At 38.1% G+C, this 17741-nt stretch overlaps 1 protein-coding gene across 1 annotated transcript in view; it reads right to left on the bottom strand.

Annotated features, from left to right (window-relative positions):
- Positions 1-232: 232 nt before the first annotated feature.
- Positions 233-17741, bottom strand: part of nrn1la (neuritin 1-like a) — a 30679-nt gene continuing 13170 nt past the window's right edge. The window contains exons 2-3 of the mRNA XM_060878606.1: positions 8555-8705; positions 233-1209 (exon numbers count right to left, since the gene is read on the bottom strand). Coding sequence (XP_060734589.1) covers positions 921-1209; positions 8555-8705 — 440 coding nt within the window. The 3' untranslated portion in view covers positions 233-920. The remainder of the gene's footprint in view (positions 1210-8554; positions 8706-17741) is intronic.

Here is a 17741-nt window from a genome sequence, read left to right as displayed (position 1 = left end):
AGAATAGTAATGGGAGCTGAACAACTGTAAATGTTGGCTCACACCCATTATTCACAAATATTTAATATGGAATGAATCTAGATGTCACTGAATATTTGACATATATTATTTCCCAAAATGCACCACAGCATTCTCTAAAGTAAATTATAGTTTCTTCCCATAGCAGATTTTTTTTAATTATACATTGCCATGAAGGTCATTTACAAATATTTACACAGAAGAAAATAACAGATTTGTAATAAAAATGTGATATTTTATTCATAAACATCTTTTGCAGGAAAACATAATAGCACTAAGCATATTGCTCTGGATAAGAAAAAAATCCTGACAATTATATGCTGTCAAATAAATCCAATTTGCTGTATACAGTTATTATTAAGCTTGCTTGCAAAATGTATGCAGTTTTCATTGTTTCCTTAACTCCTGTTTGGACATATAATGGGATTGTGAAAATGTGAAATAAAATCTGTCACCCTCAAAGCAGCATGCTGTGAAACTATACTTTATATTCTTTTTCAGACTTTTGCGTTATTATTCTTTTAGTGCTTTTACTCTCTCCAAGGTAGGCATAATAAAATATTAAATGTACGATGGCCAATAAATTCGCAAAGAACATCTTGTAGAAAAACTGCACTGCTGTGTTTGAAAAAAAATGACAAAATGTCATTGTAAGTTTGAGCTCCACATATCAGTTATTGCATGTGCTATTTGTTTTAGATATTTCTTTGTGCTCATTTGAATAGAGATGACAATAATTATAGAGGCCATTGTACGTGTCAGATTTTGATTAAAAGCATGCCTTTTTACAGGGAAAAAAAGAATTATTAATTCAATGTGTTAAATGTCAACATCACACATGTCAGTCCATTTGGTAATTCATTACATTCCAGTGCATGTCTGTTAAAGCAGAAAGTCTTGGTTTATATCCACAGGTAAAGGAACAGTAAACACAAGCAAACGGGGAGAATGATGCTTTGGCCTAGGCTTAAATGACTGGCTTTTCCTTTCAGCGACTCTTGATTGGTCTCATCTGGGCTCTGGGCTCCTGTTTCAGCTGCGGATTGGCTGCGACTAGAGCACATGTCGTACAGGTTACCTGCAAACTGCATCTTTTTAGACTCTTGTCTCAGGGACTCCCACACAGCAGCGGCTTCGTTGGGGCAGCCAGCCATGGCCAAGTTGGCACAGTCATGGAATTCGTCCCATGATCTGCAGAAAGTTCAGTTTGCAATTGATTAGCAAAGTAGGAATATTTCTTAAGCAACAGAAACATAGAAACATATACTGCAACATATTGGGAAATATCATGCAGCATATTTCCTAACAATATTTTGTGCTACTATGTGTTAGTGTAGTACATTTAATATATCGTCGCTGTCAGGCGGAAACCTCGTATGTCCAAATTTGGTCAATTTCATATTTTTTCATATATCGATGCTATTGGTCAGTCCCCACGTGGGTCTGTTATTTTTACAAGTTATTAACCAATCTAAAGTCTTGAAAATCGCTTGAGCGCAAATCTCATAACTCCATTGGACACTTCAACTGTCCACCTCTTCCTCACTCCGCGGGAGAGCTTCGCGGCATATTTCTCCTCAAGAAGAGTCGCAACGAATCAACACGTCTTCTGAGGTAAATGTATTCAAAACACTGGGCTTAAAGAAAAAAAATCTTGACCCTCGCTAGCTCTGGTGCTTGTCTGAGGACAGGAATTTAGCGCAAGACAATCCACTGCAATGTGGAATAAACCCTGTGCACTGCAGATAAGGTACGGCGTTTTTTTAATTTCCTGAAAAATAATGGTTTTGGAGATACGAGGATTCCGCCCGACAGCGACGATATGTACCACAAAACAGAGACTGAACCAGGAAAATCCACCCTCTAGCAATACCACTGCCACAGAATAATGATAACATATCAGATTGGTCACTTCTGGAAAGTGAATATGTTACAGTGGAGTCAGGAAGCCTTCAGCTTGTTTGTCACTACCATTTTCAGCTTGAAGATGACTACATCATAGTTTGGCTTTTTCAAAATATCTCACTTAATATCTGCACTTAGAGCACTTCCGAATAAGAACTGAAGTGGCAGTGAAAGTTTTGCTGCTGATCATTTCAGAGATACCAGCAACTCCACCTAAATAAACATTCCCTAACAGACATCTTTTTTCTTTCTTTTCTCTGGATGTCAATTGTCAAAGTGCAGAATGAGGAAACCTTTTAATTTCAGAGACTTTCACATTGCATGACGTGGCATGATTGTTGGTGTCAGAACCTGCTGCTGGGTTTTTCATACACAATAGATTCTTCAAAAAACATTCACATATTGTGAATGGCAGTACTGTGGGGAGGACTGCCAGGTTGATGAGGGGACTGGTTCAAGTTGACAGGAAGACTATGGGAAATTAAAATCACTCTTTACAAAGTGGGCAAAAAAGCCTCTCAGAATGCAAAACACATCAGACCTGCTACAAAAGCAGATGACCAAGCTCAGGTCTACTCAGGGGTGTTTCTAGATTGGTTTCTAGACATTTTTACATAAGTGTTTAAACATTTCTAGGGGGTTTGAGGACAGTTTTTCTTTCTTTAGTCCTCAGCTATAATGTCTTATTTTGAATTGTCTGACTGCAGGTTCTAGTTTCCACAAGGAAGATTCGAGGAGAGGCGGAGCACAGCGAAGGGGTGAGACGTACTGTATGATTGCAGAAGACGAGCAGGATTATTTTTGCTTCAGCTGGCTTTACAATCGGTTTCCATGATTTAAACAATTCAAATGATTTAAATAATAACGTTCAATGAATAGATGAATCTATTTTCAAATGGATCTGCTCCACCTCACCAAACAATCATTGATCAGGAAAATTTTAATACTGCTTGTGCGACAGCCAAGCAATACCTATGGTTCCACTCTTGTCAAACCGAAACTGGATGGGTGAAGAATGGAAAACGTCTTCATCAATGGGTGAAGAATGGAAAACCTTTATTGTAGCCCATCTGCTATAGATCATACATGTTGTGCTGGAAACATTACATGAAGCTCTTGACCTGTATTTTGTGCATTACGCTGCTGGGACATGTTTGGTTGATTGGGTATTTGCATGAACGAGCAGGTGTACAGATGTTCCTCATATACAGTATATACATACAGTATCTCAGAGGCTTCCTTCTGGGACGATAGCCATGCAAACCAATTTGTTGCCGTGTGCGGCGTATGGTCTGAGCACTGACAGACTGAAACCCCACCCCTTCAACTTCTGCAGCAAAGCTTCCAGCATTCATACCTCTATTTAGTGTGCATATGTGCACTCAACTTCATTGGCTGACCACGGCAGGCCTAATCTGAGTGGGAACCTGTACTGTTAAACCACTTTATGGTCTTGGTGCAGCTTCGTGCTGCAGCTCAGTTTCAGGGTTTTGGCAATCTTCTTATAGCCAATGCCATCTTTATGTAAAGCAGCAATTCTTTTTTCACATCCTCAGAGAGTTCTTTGCCATGAGGTGCCATGTTGAACTTAAAGTGACCAGTATGAGAGAGTGAGAGCAATAACACCAAATTTAACACACCTGCTCCCCATTCACACCTGACCTTGTAACACTAATGAGTCACATGATACCGGGGAGAGAAAATGGCTAATTTGGCCCAATTTGGACATTTTCACTTAGGGGTGTACTCACTTTTGTGGGTAGCGGTTTGGCCATTAATGGCTGTGTGATATTTTGAGGGGACAGCAAACTGTTATACAAGCTGTACACACACTACTTTACATTGTAGCAAAGTGGCATTTCTTCAGTGTTGAAAACAGTCACATGAAAAAATATCAAATATTTACAAAAATGTGAGGAGTGTACTCATCTCTGTGAGATTGTGTGTGTGTGTGTGAAACCGGGTCGTGTTTTAAGTGAATGTTTAACGCAGGTCCGAAAGATGTATTTGCTACACTGACAAAATTTGTAGGACTTTCAAATTACGATAACATGAAAAAGAGCGGGAAATTTAGACAATCATGATACTTGTGTCATGGCGATAGAAAAGTTGGATTTTCATTTAATAATGTTGTAAATTTATAAATCATCATAAATAACCATCTCAGATTACTTAAGAAATGTTTTACAATGCTACAGTAGATGTAATTGCATGTATAAGTTCATGGGATGATGGGGTGGGTTACGAAATTTCATGCGAAAACATGTTAGCATAATGGCATCACAGTGAACATGACTTAAAGGGAATTAAATTGTTTTAAATGTACAGTGTTTTTTTATTTTTTATAACAACAAGTTTCATAGATAACATATATGGGAAAAAAAAATAACAAGCAGATGTGCTATGTGGTAATGAGGTATTAAGTGCTATCTAGAACCACAGTGATGAAACATTAGCATGTGCTTAGCTTCCTGATTTTTTCTTTTCTTGCATGTTTGTCACACTTTAATGTTTCAGATCATCAAACAAATTTAAGATAACACAAGTAAACGCAACATGCAATTTTAAATGAAGGTTTTTATTACTAAGTGAAAACAAAATCCAAACCTACATGGCCCTGTGTAAAAAAAGTGGTTGCCCCTAAACCTAATAAACGGTTGAGTCTGTTACAGCCCTGTGGAGGTATTTTGGTCCACTCATCTTAGCAGAATTGTTGTAATGCAGCCACATTAGAGGGTTCTCAAGCATGAAACACCTTTTTAAGATCATGCCACAACATCTCAATAAAATAAAAAATAAAAAAAGGTCTTCATTTTGTTTTTCTTCAGCCATTCAGAGGTGGACTTGCTTTTGTGTTTTCCTGCTGCAGAAACCAAGCTTGAGGTCATGAACAGATGGCCGCACATTGTCCTTCAGGATTTTTTGGTAGACAGCAGAATTCATGGTTCCATTTCTCACAGCAAGTCTTCCAGTACCTGAAGCAGCAAAACAGCCCCACACCATCACACTACCACCAACATATTTTACTGTGCTGCATTTTTTACTGCATTTCATATTCTTTTTCTGAAATGCAGTGTTACTTTTATGCCAGATGTTATGGGACACATACCTTCCAAAAATTTTGTCTCGTCAGTCCACAGAGTATTTTCCCAAAAGTCTTGGGATCACCAGGATGTTTTCTGGCAAAACTGAGACGAGTCTTTATGTTCTTTGCAGCAGTTTTCACCTTGGAACTCTCCCATGCAAGCCATTTTTGCCCAGTCTCTTTCTTATGGTGGAACCATGAACACTGACCTTAACTGAGGCAAGTGAGGCCTGCAGTTCTTTTGATGTTGTCGTGGGGTCTTTTGCGACATCTTGGATGAGTCATCGCTGCACTCTTGGGGCCACTTCTGGGAAGGTTCACCACTGTTCCATGTTTTTGCCATTTGTGGATAATGGCTCTCACTGTGGTTCGCTGGAGTTCCAAAGCTTTAGAAATGGCTTTATAACCTTTTCCAGAATGATAGATCTCAATTACTTTGATTTTTTTAAATTTTGTTCCTGAATTTCTTTGGATCTCAGCATGATGTGTAGTGTTTGAGGATCTTTTGGTCTACTTCACGTTGTCAGTCAGGACTTATTTAAGTGATTTCTTGATTGCGAACAGGTGTGGCAGTAATCAGGCCTAAATGTGGCTAGAGAAGTTGAACTCAGGTGTGATAAACCATAGTTATGTTATGTTTTAACAGGGGGGCAAACACTTTTTCACAGAGGGCCATATGGGTTTGGATTTTGTTTTCCATTAATAATAACAACGTAATTAATAGTAACAACGTGTGACAAACGTAAAAAAAAAATCAGGAAGGGGCCAACACTTTTTCACACCACTTTATGTGTGTGGTGTATTGATGAATGTTTTTTTTATGATGTCAGTATCACCACTACCATGTTGTACACAGTTTTTTATGTACTGGTTTGTTTATGGTTCGGTTCAGGGTACAGTTTCGCACATTGTTTCGTACTACAGTGCATGTTAATACTCTTTAAAAATGCAAAACAGTACATACCCCAAATGATGTAGAAAATGGTACAAAAAACTGTAAACTGTTCTGCATTTTCAAAGAACATTAGCTTGCACTATACAGATTCAGTAAGTCTTTTGGAAGATAAATTCTGTTTTTTTTTTTTATTTACTTTTTTCATATCCAAACTTTTCCCCCAACAACATATGTGTTGATGACACACACACACACACACACACACACTAAACACAGTGTCTATCTGAACATAGGGCTTGAAAGCAACAGGAACAATGAGGCTATGGTGATTTTGATGCTGTCTACAGAACCCTTGATCCCCGGGGAACCTCTGTGGTTAGGGGTAAGAATAATTTCACTCTCATGGAAAGCATCAGTGAAGAAAAAAGCCTCAAGTTCTACTAGATTTTTTGTGACTTTTTGTGCTAAACTGCAGAATAACAGGGACTGGGATTCATTAATAACTGGGACATCTTCAGGGAAAGGACAGCTTTTTACTGCAGAGATGGCAGACTGCCAGCTCTCAGAAGCTCACTGATTTTATCTGAGAAGTTTGAGAATGGATAAATGAAGTGTAACTTAAAATACAAGTGTGATAAACAGGTAAAGATATAAACATTTGTTTTGTATTATTTACACCACTTACATACGTACAGAAAAAGCATCCTCTTTCACCTCTTTAACAAACATTTACTAGTTTGTTTTTATTTTTATCTGTATTTATTTCACTTTTCTGCAAGCTGTGTAGATATTTTTTTTTAGTACTAAAGTACTAAAGTAGCTATACCAAGTATAAGTGGTGCTAATGGCTAAAAAGATAGATATCCATTACAGAAATGACAGAATGTAGCATAAAAAGAATTATTATTTACTCTGTCAATATGATTGTAAAATTAATTAACATATTTTTCTTATTATTGGTTGGTTGATTACAAGTAAAATAAATTTAGAGAACTGATTTTCAACCTATAACCTTTTGACACTTATCTATGAATTCCATCACTGGTGCATGTTAGAGACAGATTCAAAGACACTCTATGGGACAAATGGTCTAATAATTGTTTTATTTAATGTACATTCTGTGACTATAAAATTTTAAACCTTTAAACCTAACATACACGTAACATATAACAATGTGGTGTGATGTCTGGTGTGATCTTTTTATTTTCATGTGAATATGCACTGCATACTACAGACAATGAAGAACAGCAGACAATGATAATAATGAATATATTGTTTGAATGATTATCCAACCCCAACTCTGATGAAAATGTAGTAGACTGCAGCAGTTCAAAAAGTAGTTCAGTTCCACAGTATGAATACTGACCTGGCAACAGGGATGTAACTAAAATAACCCACTTCTGCACTGGCCAAACCCTCCATCTCTGAGTGATGCAGATATAATAAGACTTGAGTTTGCTTAAAAGTGTTTGCAGTACAAGTAAATAATATTAAAATTAAAAGTATGACAAAACATACAGTAACACGTCATTTCCTCTGTACTTATTAGAATATTATTCCACACAGACAGTTCTCAATCACCAAGTTTAGTTAATGTTTGGACATTAATTTTTTTTGTTGGACACTTCCAGCCTTCGGAAGGCAACCTATGCGGCCAGCGTGATCTGGTGTCCACACACTTGTGCTATGTACAGTAGTGTTTATATTAAGCAGAAATGTCTACACATTTCTATAATTTATCTATACTATTATATAGATCATTATAATTATTATGACTGCACATGATACTCAAAACAACACAACAAAGTGCAACATGGACACTTTAAGTAATAACCTTAAACAAACATGGAAGCAGAGCATGAACGTGGCCCATAAAAGGAATAAAATATTTTGGGATGTGCTGCTATAGGAAAGTATTGAACAATGGGAAGGTGTAATAATGAAATAAACAATGTTATATTTGTATCTGTGTCATCTTTCCTAAAGATTTTCTCATACTGGAAAACTGACTTACTGCCTGTTACACTGGAGACACTTTCCATAAATGTTAAATGAATGTGTTTGTACAGAAAGCGTCACTATATCAGCAGTTATACGGATTTTCTGAATTTTGATCAACAACTTCTAACCAATCAGATGGAAGAATTCAACAGTGTGATGTAATTATACTACATCATAATGCAAGTCAGCTTAAATATGACTGCAAACACATGGAGATATTTTAAAAGTATACTTTGTGTTATACATTGAATACTTAAGGAGCTTCGGCAGACATGGAGGAGACATTGTATTAATATGGATTAGGGATGCATGGACTAATGATTGACGGAAATCTTGTGAGCAGAGAGGATAGATAAGATGGAAATGGAAACACTGGAAAAAAATCAATGAATGAGGTGCTGTGGTAGTGAGCCATGGACCTCTGTATTACCTATTATGTACTCGACAATGCCAAGAGCAGAGAATGACACATAAGCCTGAGGTGTGAATGAGTTACACTGTGTGTAGGCGAAACTGGATCAGTGCACATAAAGGTTTGTATACCCGGGGAACCCATTTCTTTGATGCATTACACTCATATCTTTTCATTTGGGCTTGAGAACATCCCTGCACAGTGTATGTGTCTTAGCGTAATGTTACGGCCTACAGACCTGCAGACTGAGTCGATCTCGTGCAGGTCCTCTTCTTTTTGGCTGCTGACAGACAAGCTGTCCCCCAAGGCCAGAAGACACTGGGCAAAGCCCTTGTAGATGGAGCCGCACCTTCTAGCAGCAGCCATAGAGCTGATGCTTGGCAACATCACTGCAAACCCAAACAAAGACTAATATTAGGCAGGATTTTGTGCTTTTCCCATGCTGCCTTTCTGTTTTATTGGCGTCAAGACTGTGGAGTAAAATACATGGGATGAAAGAAATGTAATTTGTTTTAGAGTTGTGTTCAGATGAAAAAAAATCATACACAGAGGAATCATTATTAGGACCTCTACCTGAAGTACAGGATTTACTACTGTACACAGAAATAGTGATTAAATGATGAAGAATAATTGTTCAGTGTTTTCAGATAAGTGGAGTACAGTGTTTATTCTTGGGTTGAGTAAAAATCTATAAAAGGCGGAAACAGTGATAAAACAAAAGAATACACAGTTGTGTAAGGATACGTAAAAAGGAAACCGGAAAGGAGATGGAATCCAAAGATGTTATATATGAAGATCACAAGCTGTTTTTAAACTCTGGCCATTAGCTGCCTGTGTCTACAGCTGTGTGCGGCTGTGCATTAATCACAGGTAAAACGATAGTGCGCTTGCCTCCCTAAGAGACCTGCTTTGCATCTTCTGTTCTTGAGTCTCTTCATTCTCATTGAGTTCCTTCTTCTGGATAAGATGGTCAGACCACAAAAGCAACAGCAGGCCTAAGTGAGTATCTTAATTGGGACTGAGAGTGAATCGCAGGCATTCTCCTCTGTCCCCACTGGGAATGCTTTATTAATATTTGATAGATAAAGCTTTTTTCCCCTTTCCCCATCTCTCTGGTACACCTGCCCCAAGTGTTGCAAACCTATTGATTGCTGGCAATGTTTCTGCTGCAAGATTATTGGTTTCACTGATCCCCATCAAAATTTAATGACAACTTGGAAAGCAAGGAACAGAAACCAAAGAATGCATGGGACAGCAGTGCAAAGGAAAAGAAAACTACTTCACTACTTCAATACTTCTGTATCTGTAAAGCACCAGGAGATAAAGACTGGGAAACAAAGGGGGGAAAAAGACACTTCGGTGCCTTTTCCTCCTGCTTTCATGATCAGAGGCACACTCTTTCTCAGGCCTACATAGTTTGCCTACTTTAACAAAACAGGGAAATTCATTTCCAGGTACAATAACAATCCTGCATTCTTAGAAATTGCTAGTGCAGTGCAAAGCGACATACACACAAACACACACATATTCATCAATGCACCTACTGGCGAGTTTTTAGGATATGGGAGAAAACGAGAGAAACTGGAGGAAACCCAAAAGGCACTCTGCAGACAGTAACCTGAGCTCTGCATTGATCCATAGATGATGGAGCTATGAGATGATACCTGTGCTGTCCCATGTACAATCAAAGCAACCAAACAGCAAGCAACAACCAAGAGAGCAATATAAAATGAATTTGCTAACATTCTCTTTATTTTGCTATATTAATAATTGATAGTAGTAGAATAATAGTTAACAGTGAATTAATAACGCACCTAATTTAATAATCTGCACCTGTATGTTGTGTAGACAAATTCATTCATCTTTAGCTTCTTCTGTATTGCTGTACATCTGTTGACTGATCATAGAGAATATGCGGTCAGTGAGATGTAAGACAAAAGGAAACACATCTCCACATCTAGGTGACACCAGAGAGTGTGATTAAATAAATTCATTTCTATTTCCCTTTCCTTTCGATTAATTTTTTTCCAAGGAGAAAATACATTTAACATTTGACAGCTTCAAATCAGTCTCTTTCTTTGAGCGTATTGTTTTTTATTTGTAATCTAGCCAGGCTGCTAAATTCAGTCTATCACCAGAGAATCACTGGCAATCAGTCTGCTGTGTCAGGTAGAAGACACGAGACCTGTTTGAATCAGGACATTACTATTTATTCTGTAGTGGCATCCTGCTATCGACAGGAAGATGCTTTTGCACCGGAGGAAGGGAAGAAGGAAGGGAAGAAGGAAGGGAAGAAGGAAGGAAGGAAGGAAGGAAGGAAGGAAGGAAGGAACTAATTATGATAAATATGATTTATGACTAATTATGATAATTGGACTAATAATGATCAATCCAATTAGGATTTGATCACGTTCATGTCTGAATGAGTGAATGCTATGTATTTATGGCAAAAGTCACATGGTATTACTAAAAGACATCAAGACTGTAAAAATTGGCAGATCAGAGAACTTGAATCCAGAAGAGTTTTCTCTAGCCCTCAATGACATTTAGAGTTCAGACAAAAGTGCTGTATCAGTGCAGGCTGGCTGGAGAGTTTGTTTCGTTTATCGATCACTTCATCCCTCAATAATGAACTGCCCCCATGGTCCACGGCAAATAGCCACAGGCCAGTCAGATACATCCAGGAGAGAAGAATGGCTTAGGAAATATTCAGCACTCAGTCGGCAGCAGTGCGTTTTTCTACTCCCCTTTTAATTCCTGTCAGTCTGCATAAGCAAACGATATTTTAAGATAAATGATACCTTGACATCCACATATAAATAAAGGTCAGTATTTCAAGGAATCATCTGCTGAACCTTGCAGACAAACAAACATTCAAACAAAACATGTCAAATAATTTTAAGGGAATTAAGATCCCAAATCCCATCATTTTTATCAGCTGTAGTCTGAATCTTTTATGAGCTGTTAATGCACAAATCCATGTTTGGAGCAACAACAAAGAAAAACATCAAACTCTATTCCACTATTCAACAATCAACACAATACAACAGACTGAGTTGTTCTATCTAGACAATTTCAAGTGGCTCTTTTCTCAGTGCACTGCTCCATCTGCTTCTCTGCACTGACCTCTACACCCCAGCAGGGCTGAGTAATGATGGAGCGAGAGTCATCTACACATCCATATGACCCATATCCTACTCAGGAGAAAGTAATAAATGTGTTTTAGCCAGACCTGTTGGTAAGCAGATAGATCTGCTACTGACATGCCGATGTCTACTGAACATGACCACATGACATGAAAAAAGCAACCCATCAAGATCTCATGAATCAGTATCAGAAGGACATTTTCCAAAAAAATAACATGAAATAAAACTGTACAGCAAGATATGGGTTTGTTTGTCTTTAATTATCTTTGATTCATTCATCGTTATCCCCATCACTTCCTGTTTCTGCTGTCCTGTTTCCTCTTTTTGCTGCCAGATCGGTTTGTCCTCTTCATTTTCACAAATAAAAGCTTACAACAGAACCCATGTTCTTTATTGCAATTTAGCAACTGAATTTGCTGCAGCTTCACATTATTTTGTAATAAAATTGTATGATTATTTAAAGAATTAGCCTTAGCAAAAGCCCTCTCACTGTGTGGAGCCCAACTTGCATGCCCAATGGCTATACCTCTGATTGTCATGCTGGACCATGACTGGGCCTTTTACATACAGTGAAGAGTAACGCTAATGCTGCCACATACATCCTATAAACACATCCTAAACAATTATTTGCTTCTAACAGTTTGAGTAAGATCCATATACTGTATGTGTGTGAGGTTCAGCTCTTCACATATAGTGCACATTTATACAGATTTTTTAAAACTGTACAGTATCCCAAAAGTGTGACATTTGCATTACATGCTGTTTGTTAGGGTCCCTGAGCTCAAAACACAAAAATGAGGAATGAGCATTAAAGCAGTAAAACCTGAAGACAATTTTGTCTGTCAAAAGAACCTTGTAACTGATGTGAAGAATTATAAATTCACAAAAGGAGCATAAAAGAGTAATTTGCTTTATTCTATTCTTATCACTGATTAAGGTCTAATAGATCAATGGGCAAATGACACTCATAAAGCTGAAATTAGAAATGGGCCCTTCCCAAATTTCAGCAAATTACAATAATTACAATCATAGTGGATGAAATGCTATAATAGATTAATTGTGATTAAACTCAATGATTATGAATATATACTATACACTGTATCTGGTTAAACCCCTCTAATGAAAATCACTGCCTTTGTAACATTTAATACAATGAGAAGAAAGATTTAACAGACACTTAAAGAGTGATAGTGTTAAGACCACATGCAGTGTAAGATAATGCAGGGGAGCAGAGGATCTTATCAAGACATTAGTCCGTTACCCGCTGGGATAAGAGCACTTTCTAAACCACAGGAGGAACTCCGGAGAGAGGCTTCATTAGTCAACTTATCACAGAGATATATTTAACAGTGCACCACTGGCACACAAATCACAGATTCTCTGCAGTCACAGGTAGTGTTTTCTTAGCTTAGTACAGACTCTGTGCATAAGTGGTTGGGGTTGGGTGTTTGGCATCCTGGTGGTGTTCAGTGTGCATTGAGAGATACAGCATCCTCTCCAGTTCCCACAGGGACGTTTGCTTTTGTCTCCAACTCTGGAACTTTCACATGTTTTAATGGGACCTTCATTCCTAACTGAACCTTCTTCTTTTATTTCAGAGATATATACAAATAGATAATCTTGGCAAAGAACAAAAGATCCTCTGTATTTTCTTTATGCATTCAAAATGTATATATATATATATATATATATATATATATATATATATATATATATATATATATATATATATATACAGGGAGTGCAGAATTATTAGGGAAGTTGTATTTTTGAGGATTAATTTTATTATTGAACAACAACCATGTTCTCAATGAACCCAAAAAACACATTAATAGCAAAGCTGAATATTTTTGGAAGTAGTTTTTAGTTTGTTTGTAGTTTTAGCTATTTTAGGAGGATATCTGTGTGTGCAAGTGACTATTACTGTGCATAATTATTAGGCAACTTAACAAAAACAAATATATACCCATTTCAATTATTTATTTTCACCAGTGAAACCAATATTACATCTCAACATTCACTAATATACATTTCTGACATTCAAAAACAAAACAAAAACAAATCAGTGACCAATATAGCCACCTTTCTTTGCAAGGACACTCAAAAGCCTGCCATCCATGGATTCTGTCAGTGTTTTGATCTGTTCACCGTCAACATTGCGTGCAGCAGCAACCACAGCCTCCCAGACACTCTTCAGAGAGGTGTACTGTTTTCCCTCCTTGTAAATCTCACATTTGATGATGGACCACAGGTTCTCTATGGGGTTCAGATCAGGTGAACAAGGAGGCCATGTCATTAGTTTTTCTTCTTTTAGACCCTTTCTTGCCAGCCACGCTGTGGAGTACTTGGACGCGTGTGATGGAGCATTGTCCTGCATGAAAATCATGTTTTTCTTGAAGGATGCAGACTTCTTCCTGTACCACTGCTTGAAGAAGGTGTCTTCCAGAAACTGGCAGTAGGACTGGGAGTTGAGCTTGACCCCATCCTCAACCCGAAAAGGCCCCACAAGCTCATCTTTGATGATACCAGCCCAAACCAGTACTCCACCTCCACCTTGCTGGCGTCTCAGTCGGACTGGAGCTCTCTGCCCTTTACCGATCCAGCCACGAGCCCATCCATCTGGCCCATCAAGACTCACTCTCATTTCATCAGTCCATAAAACCTTAGAAAAATCAGTCTTCAGATATTTCTTGGCCCAGTCTTGACGTTTCAGCTTGTGTGTCTTGTTCAGTGGTGGTCGTTTTTCAGCCTTTCTTACCTTGGCCATGTCTCTGAGTATTGCACACCTTGTGCTTTTGGGCACTCCAGTGATGTTGCAGCTCTGAAATATGGCAAAACTGGTGGCAAGTGGCATCTTGGCAGCTGCACGCTTGACTTTTCTCAGTTCATGGGCAGTTATTTTGCGCCTTGGTTTTTCCACACGCTTCTTGCGACCCTGTTGACTATTTTGAATGAAACGCTTGATTGTTCGATGATCACGCTTCAGAAGCTTGGCAATTTTAAGAGTGCTGCATCCCTCTGCAAGATATCTCACTATTTTTGACTTTTCGGAGCCTGTCAAGTCCTTCTTTTGACCCATTTTGCCAAAGGAAAGGAAGTTGCCTAATAATTATGCACACCTGATATAGGGTGTAGATGTCATTAGACCACACCCCTTCTCATTACAGAGATGCACATCACCTAATATGCTTAATTGGTTGTAGGCTTTCGAGCCTATACAGCTTGGAGTAAGACAACATGCATAAAGAGGATGATGTGGTCAAAATACTCATTTGCCTAATAATTCTGCACTCCCTGTATATATATATATATATATATATATATATATATATATATATATACACACGTATATATATACACGTATATATATGTATATATACGTATATACATATATATACGTATATATACACGTATATATATACGTATATATATATATATATATATATATATATATATATATATATATATATATATACATCCCTTTTTTTGTTTGTTTTTTAATGCATAAAGAAGAAAATGCATACATGTAACGTGTCTATATTCACACATGCAGAATATTCCTAACACATAACAACTCCCACCCACCTGCTCATGCTCTGAATGTGGAAAACTGATAAGCACAGTCATTGGTGGGATGGCATTTTTCTTTCTCAAATTGAGTCAACATTCCTTTTCTCCAGGTCTCTCCCCATACCTCCTCTTAATATGTCCAGATATTTCATGAAGCAGAGTTCAACTGGAGCTGGTACATCTCTAGATGCCTCAGGATCCTCACAGGGTTGGCCTCATCCTAATGAAGGTCTGAAATCTTATCTCCGATTAGTGATTTCAGAGAAAACAGTGAAAATCCTACATCAAAAGTCTTTAAGACTAGGACATAATGCGTAACTCTGAAGCAGGGTCACGTCGGCTACATGAGACAATGTCTGGAGTTTATGGAGCACCTGTTCTCATCGAAATATCTGACCCTAATTCTTCCTCACATGAACTTATGACTGTGGGTGTAGCACATGATTGGGAGGACTGGAGGGTGTTATATATACAAGAAATCATTTTCCCCTTACCAGAATAGTCCTTAAGGCAGGTATCAAGACAATAAGGATTAATTGTTGCAAACCTCTTCGGGTATGATTGTACATAGTTCCTGACTTGCAGGAACCTGAAAAAAATAAATCTATGGAGTATTGTTTTGTATTGTATTGTTCCTGATTTTTTTCAAAAGAGAAAAAAGTGGCATCTTAATAAAGACCACCTACTGTGTGTATTCCAACATCTCCCCATTGATAAAAACTTTATTCTTGTGTGGAAAGTATAAAAGAGGGGTTGTCAGCTATGGGAACTGGCAAAGGTAACGACTCCATCCCGAAATGAATTTGTTTGCACTGCTAAAGACAGGGCGGCTTCTGTAGATTTATTTTTGACCTCTTATTGGCTAAAGAATCACAGTACCAAGACCATAAGAGGTACAGTCGTCTGCAAAAGTTGCAAAACCTCTGACAATTTCCATGATTTTCATTTATAAATATTTGTGTGGGGGGGCACGGTGGCTTAGTGGTTAGCACGTTCGCCTCACACCTCCAGGGTCGGGGTTCGATTCCCGCCTCCACTTTGTGTGTGTGGAGTTTGCATGTTCTCCCCGTGCCTCGGGGGTTTCCTCCGGGTACTCCGGTTTCCTCCCCCGGTCCAAAGACATGCATGGTAGGTTGATTGGCATCTCCGGAAAATTGTCCGTAGTGTGTGATTGCATGAGTGAATGAGTGTGTGTGTGTGCCCTGCGATGGGTTGGCACTCCGTCCAGGGTGTATCCTGCCTTGATGCCCAATGACGCCTGAGATAGGCACAGGCTCCCCGTGACCTGAGGTAGTTCGGATAAGCGGTAGAAGATGAATGAATGAATGAATATTTGTGTGTTTGGATCGGCAATTTCATTTTGATCTATCAAATAACTGAAGGGACACAGTATTATTTCAGTAGTGAAATGAGGTGTATTGGACTAACAGAAAATGCGCAATATGCAACAAAACCAAATTAGACAGGTGCATAAATTTGGGCACCCCAACAGAAAAATCACATCAATATTTACTAGAGCCTCCTTTAACAAATAATAACAGCCTCTAGACACTTCCTATAGCCTGTAATTAGTGTCTGGATGAATGTATTTTGAACCTACAACATCAACTTGCTGCAGATATTGTCACTGCTCATCGGTCAACAATTCAGCGCACTTTGCACAAGGAGAAGCTGTACTTGAGAGTGATGAGAAAGAAGCCTGTTCTGCACACACGCCACAAACGGAGTCGCTCGAGGTATGCAAACGGTGTCTGCCACTTCTGGCTTTAACAAGAACTTTGCCTGTGGTCTTCCAGTTCCTCACTATGTTCCTCACAGTGGACACTGACAGCTTATATCTCTGTGATAACTTTTTGTAGCCTTCCCCTAAACTATAATGTTGAACAATCTTTGTTTTCAGGTCATTTGAGAGTTGTGTTGAGGCCTTTATGTTGCCACTCTTCAGAGGAGAGTTAAAGAGAACAACAACTTGCAACTGGCCTTAAATCCCTTTTCTCATGACTGGATGCACCTGTCTATGAGGTTCAAGCCTTAATGAGCCACCAAACCGATTGTGTGTACCAATTAATCAGTGCTAAGTAGTTACAGGTGTTCAAATCAACAAAATGGCAAGGGTGCCCAAATTTATGCACCTATCTAATTTCACTTTGATGCATATTGCACATTTTCTGTTAAACCAATAAACCTCATTTCACTATTGAAATATTACTGTGACCTTCAGTTATTTGATAGATCAAAATGAAATTGCTGATCCAAACACCCAAATATTTATAAATGAAAATCTTGGAAATTGTCAGGGGTTCCTAAACTTTTGCATACAACTGTACATTCTTCCTGTTCTAATCTGAGTCACTCCAGTTGTCCAATTTGATCATTTAATAGTATTTATATAGTTTTGAGGTCAACATTTTTTGCCAATTTGCTAAAAAAAAAAAAAAAAGACTTGGAAAGAAACACGGGTGTTTTGAAACAGATATAATAGTTATATGAGATAAACCATCTTAATAGCATTTATTCTGTCTATTAGAGAAATGAGAAGGGTCCACCAGAACAAAATATTTCTTTTTAATTTTACTAAAAGAGGAGCATAATTAGCTTCCTAGTTACAGGGGGGCTTAATTAGCTTCCTATTCCTAGATAGGTAAGTCTGTTTTTAGCTATTTTTAAATCAGGTAGGGAAAAAAAAGATCCTTAAGGCCAACAGGCCTT

This window comes from Tachysurus vachellii, chromosome 9 (genome assembly GCF_030014155.1).
Source record: "Tachysurus vachellii isolate PV-2020 chromosome 9, HZAU_Pvac_v1, whole genome shotgun sequence".
NCBI lineage: Eukaryota > Metazoa > Chordata > Actinopteri > Siluriformes > Bagridae > Tachysurus > Tachysurus vachellii.
The sequence above is the reverse complement of the archived record's forward strand: the minus strand, read 5'-3'. Positions and strand labels throughout refer to the sequence as shown.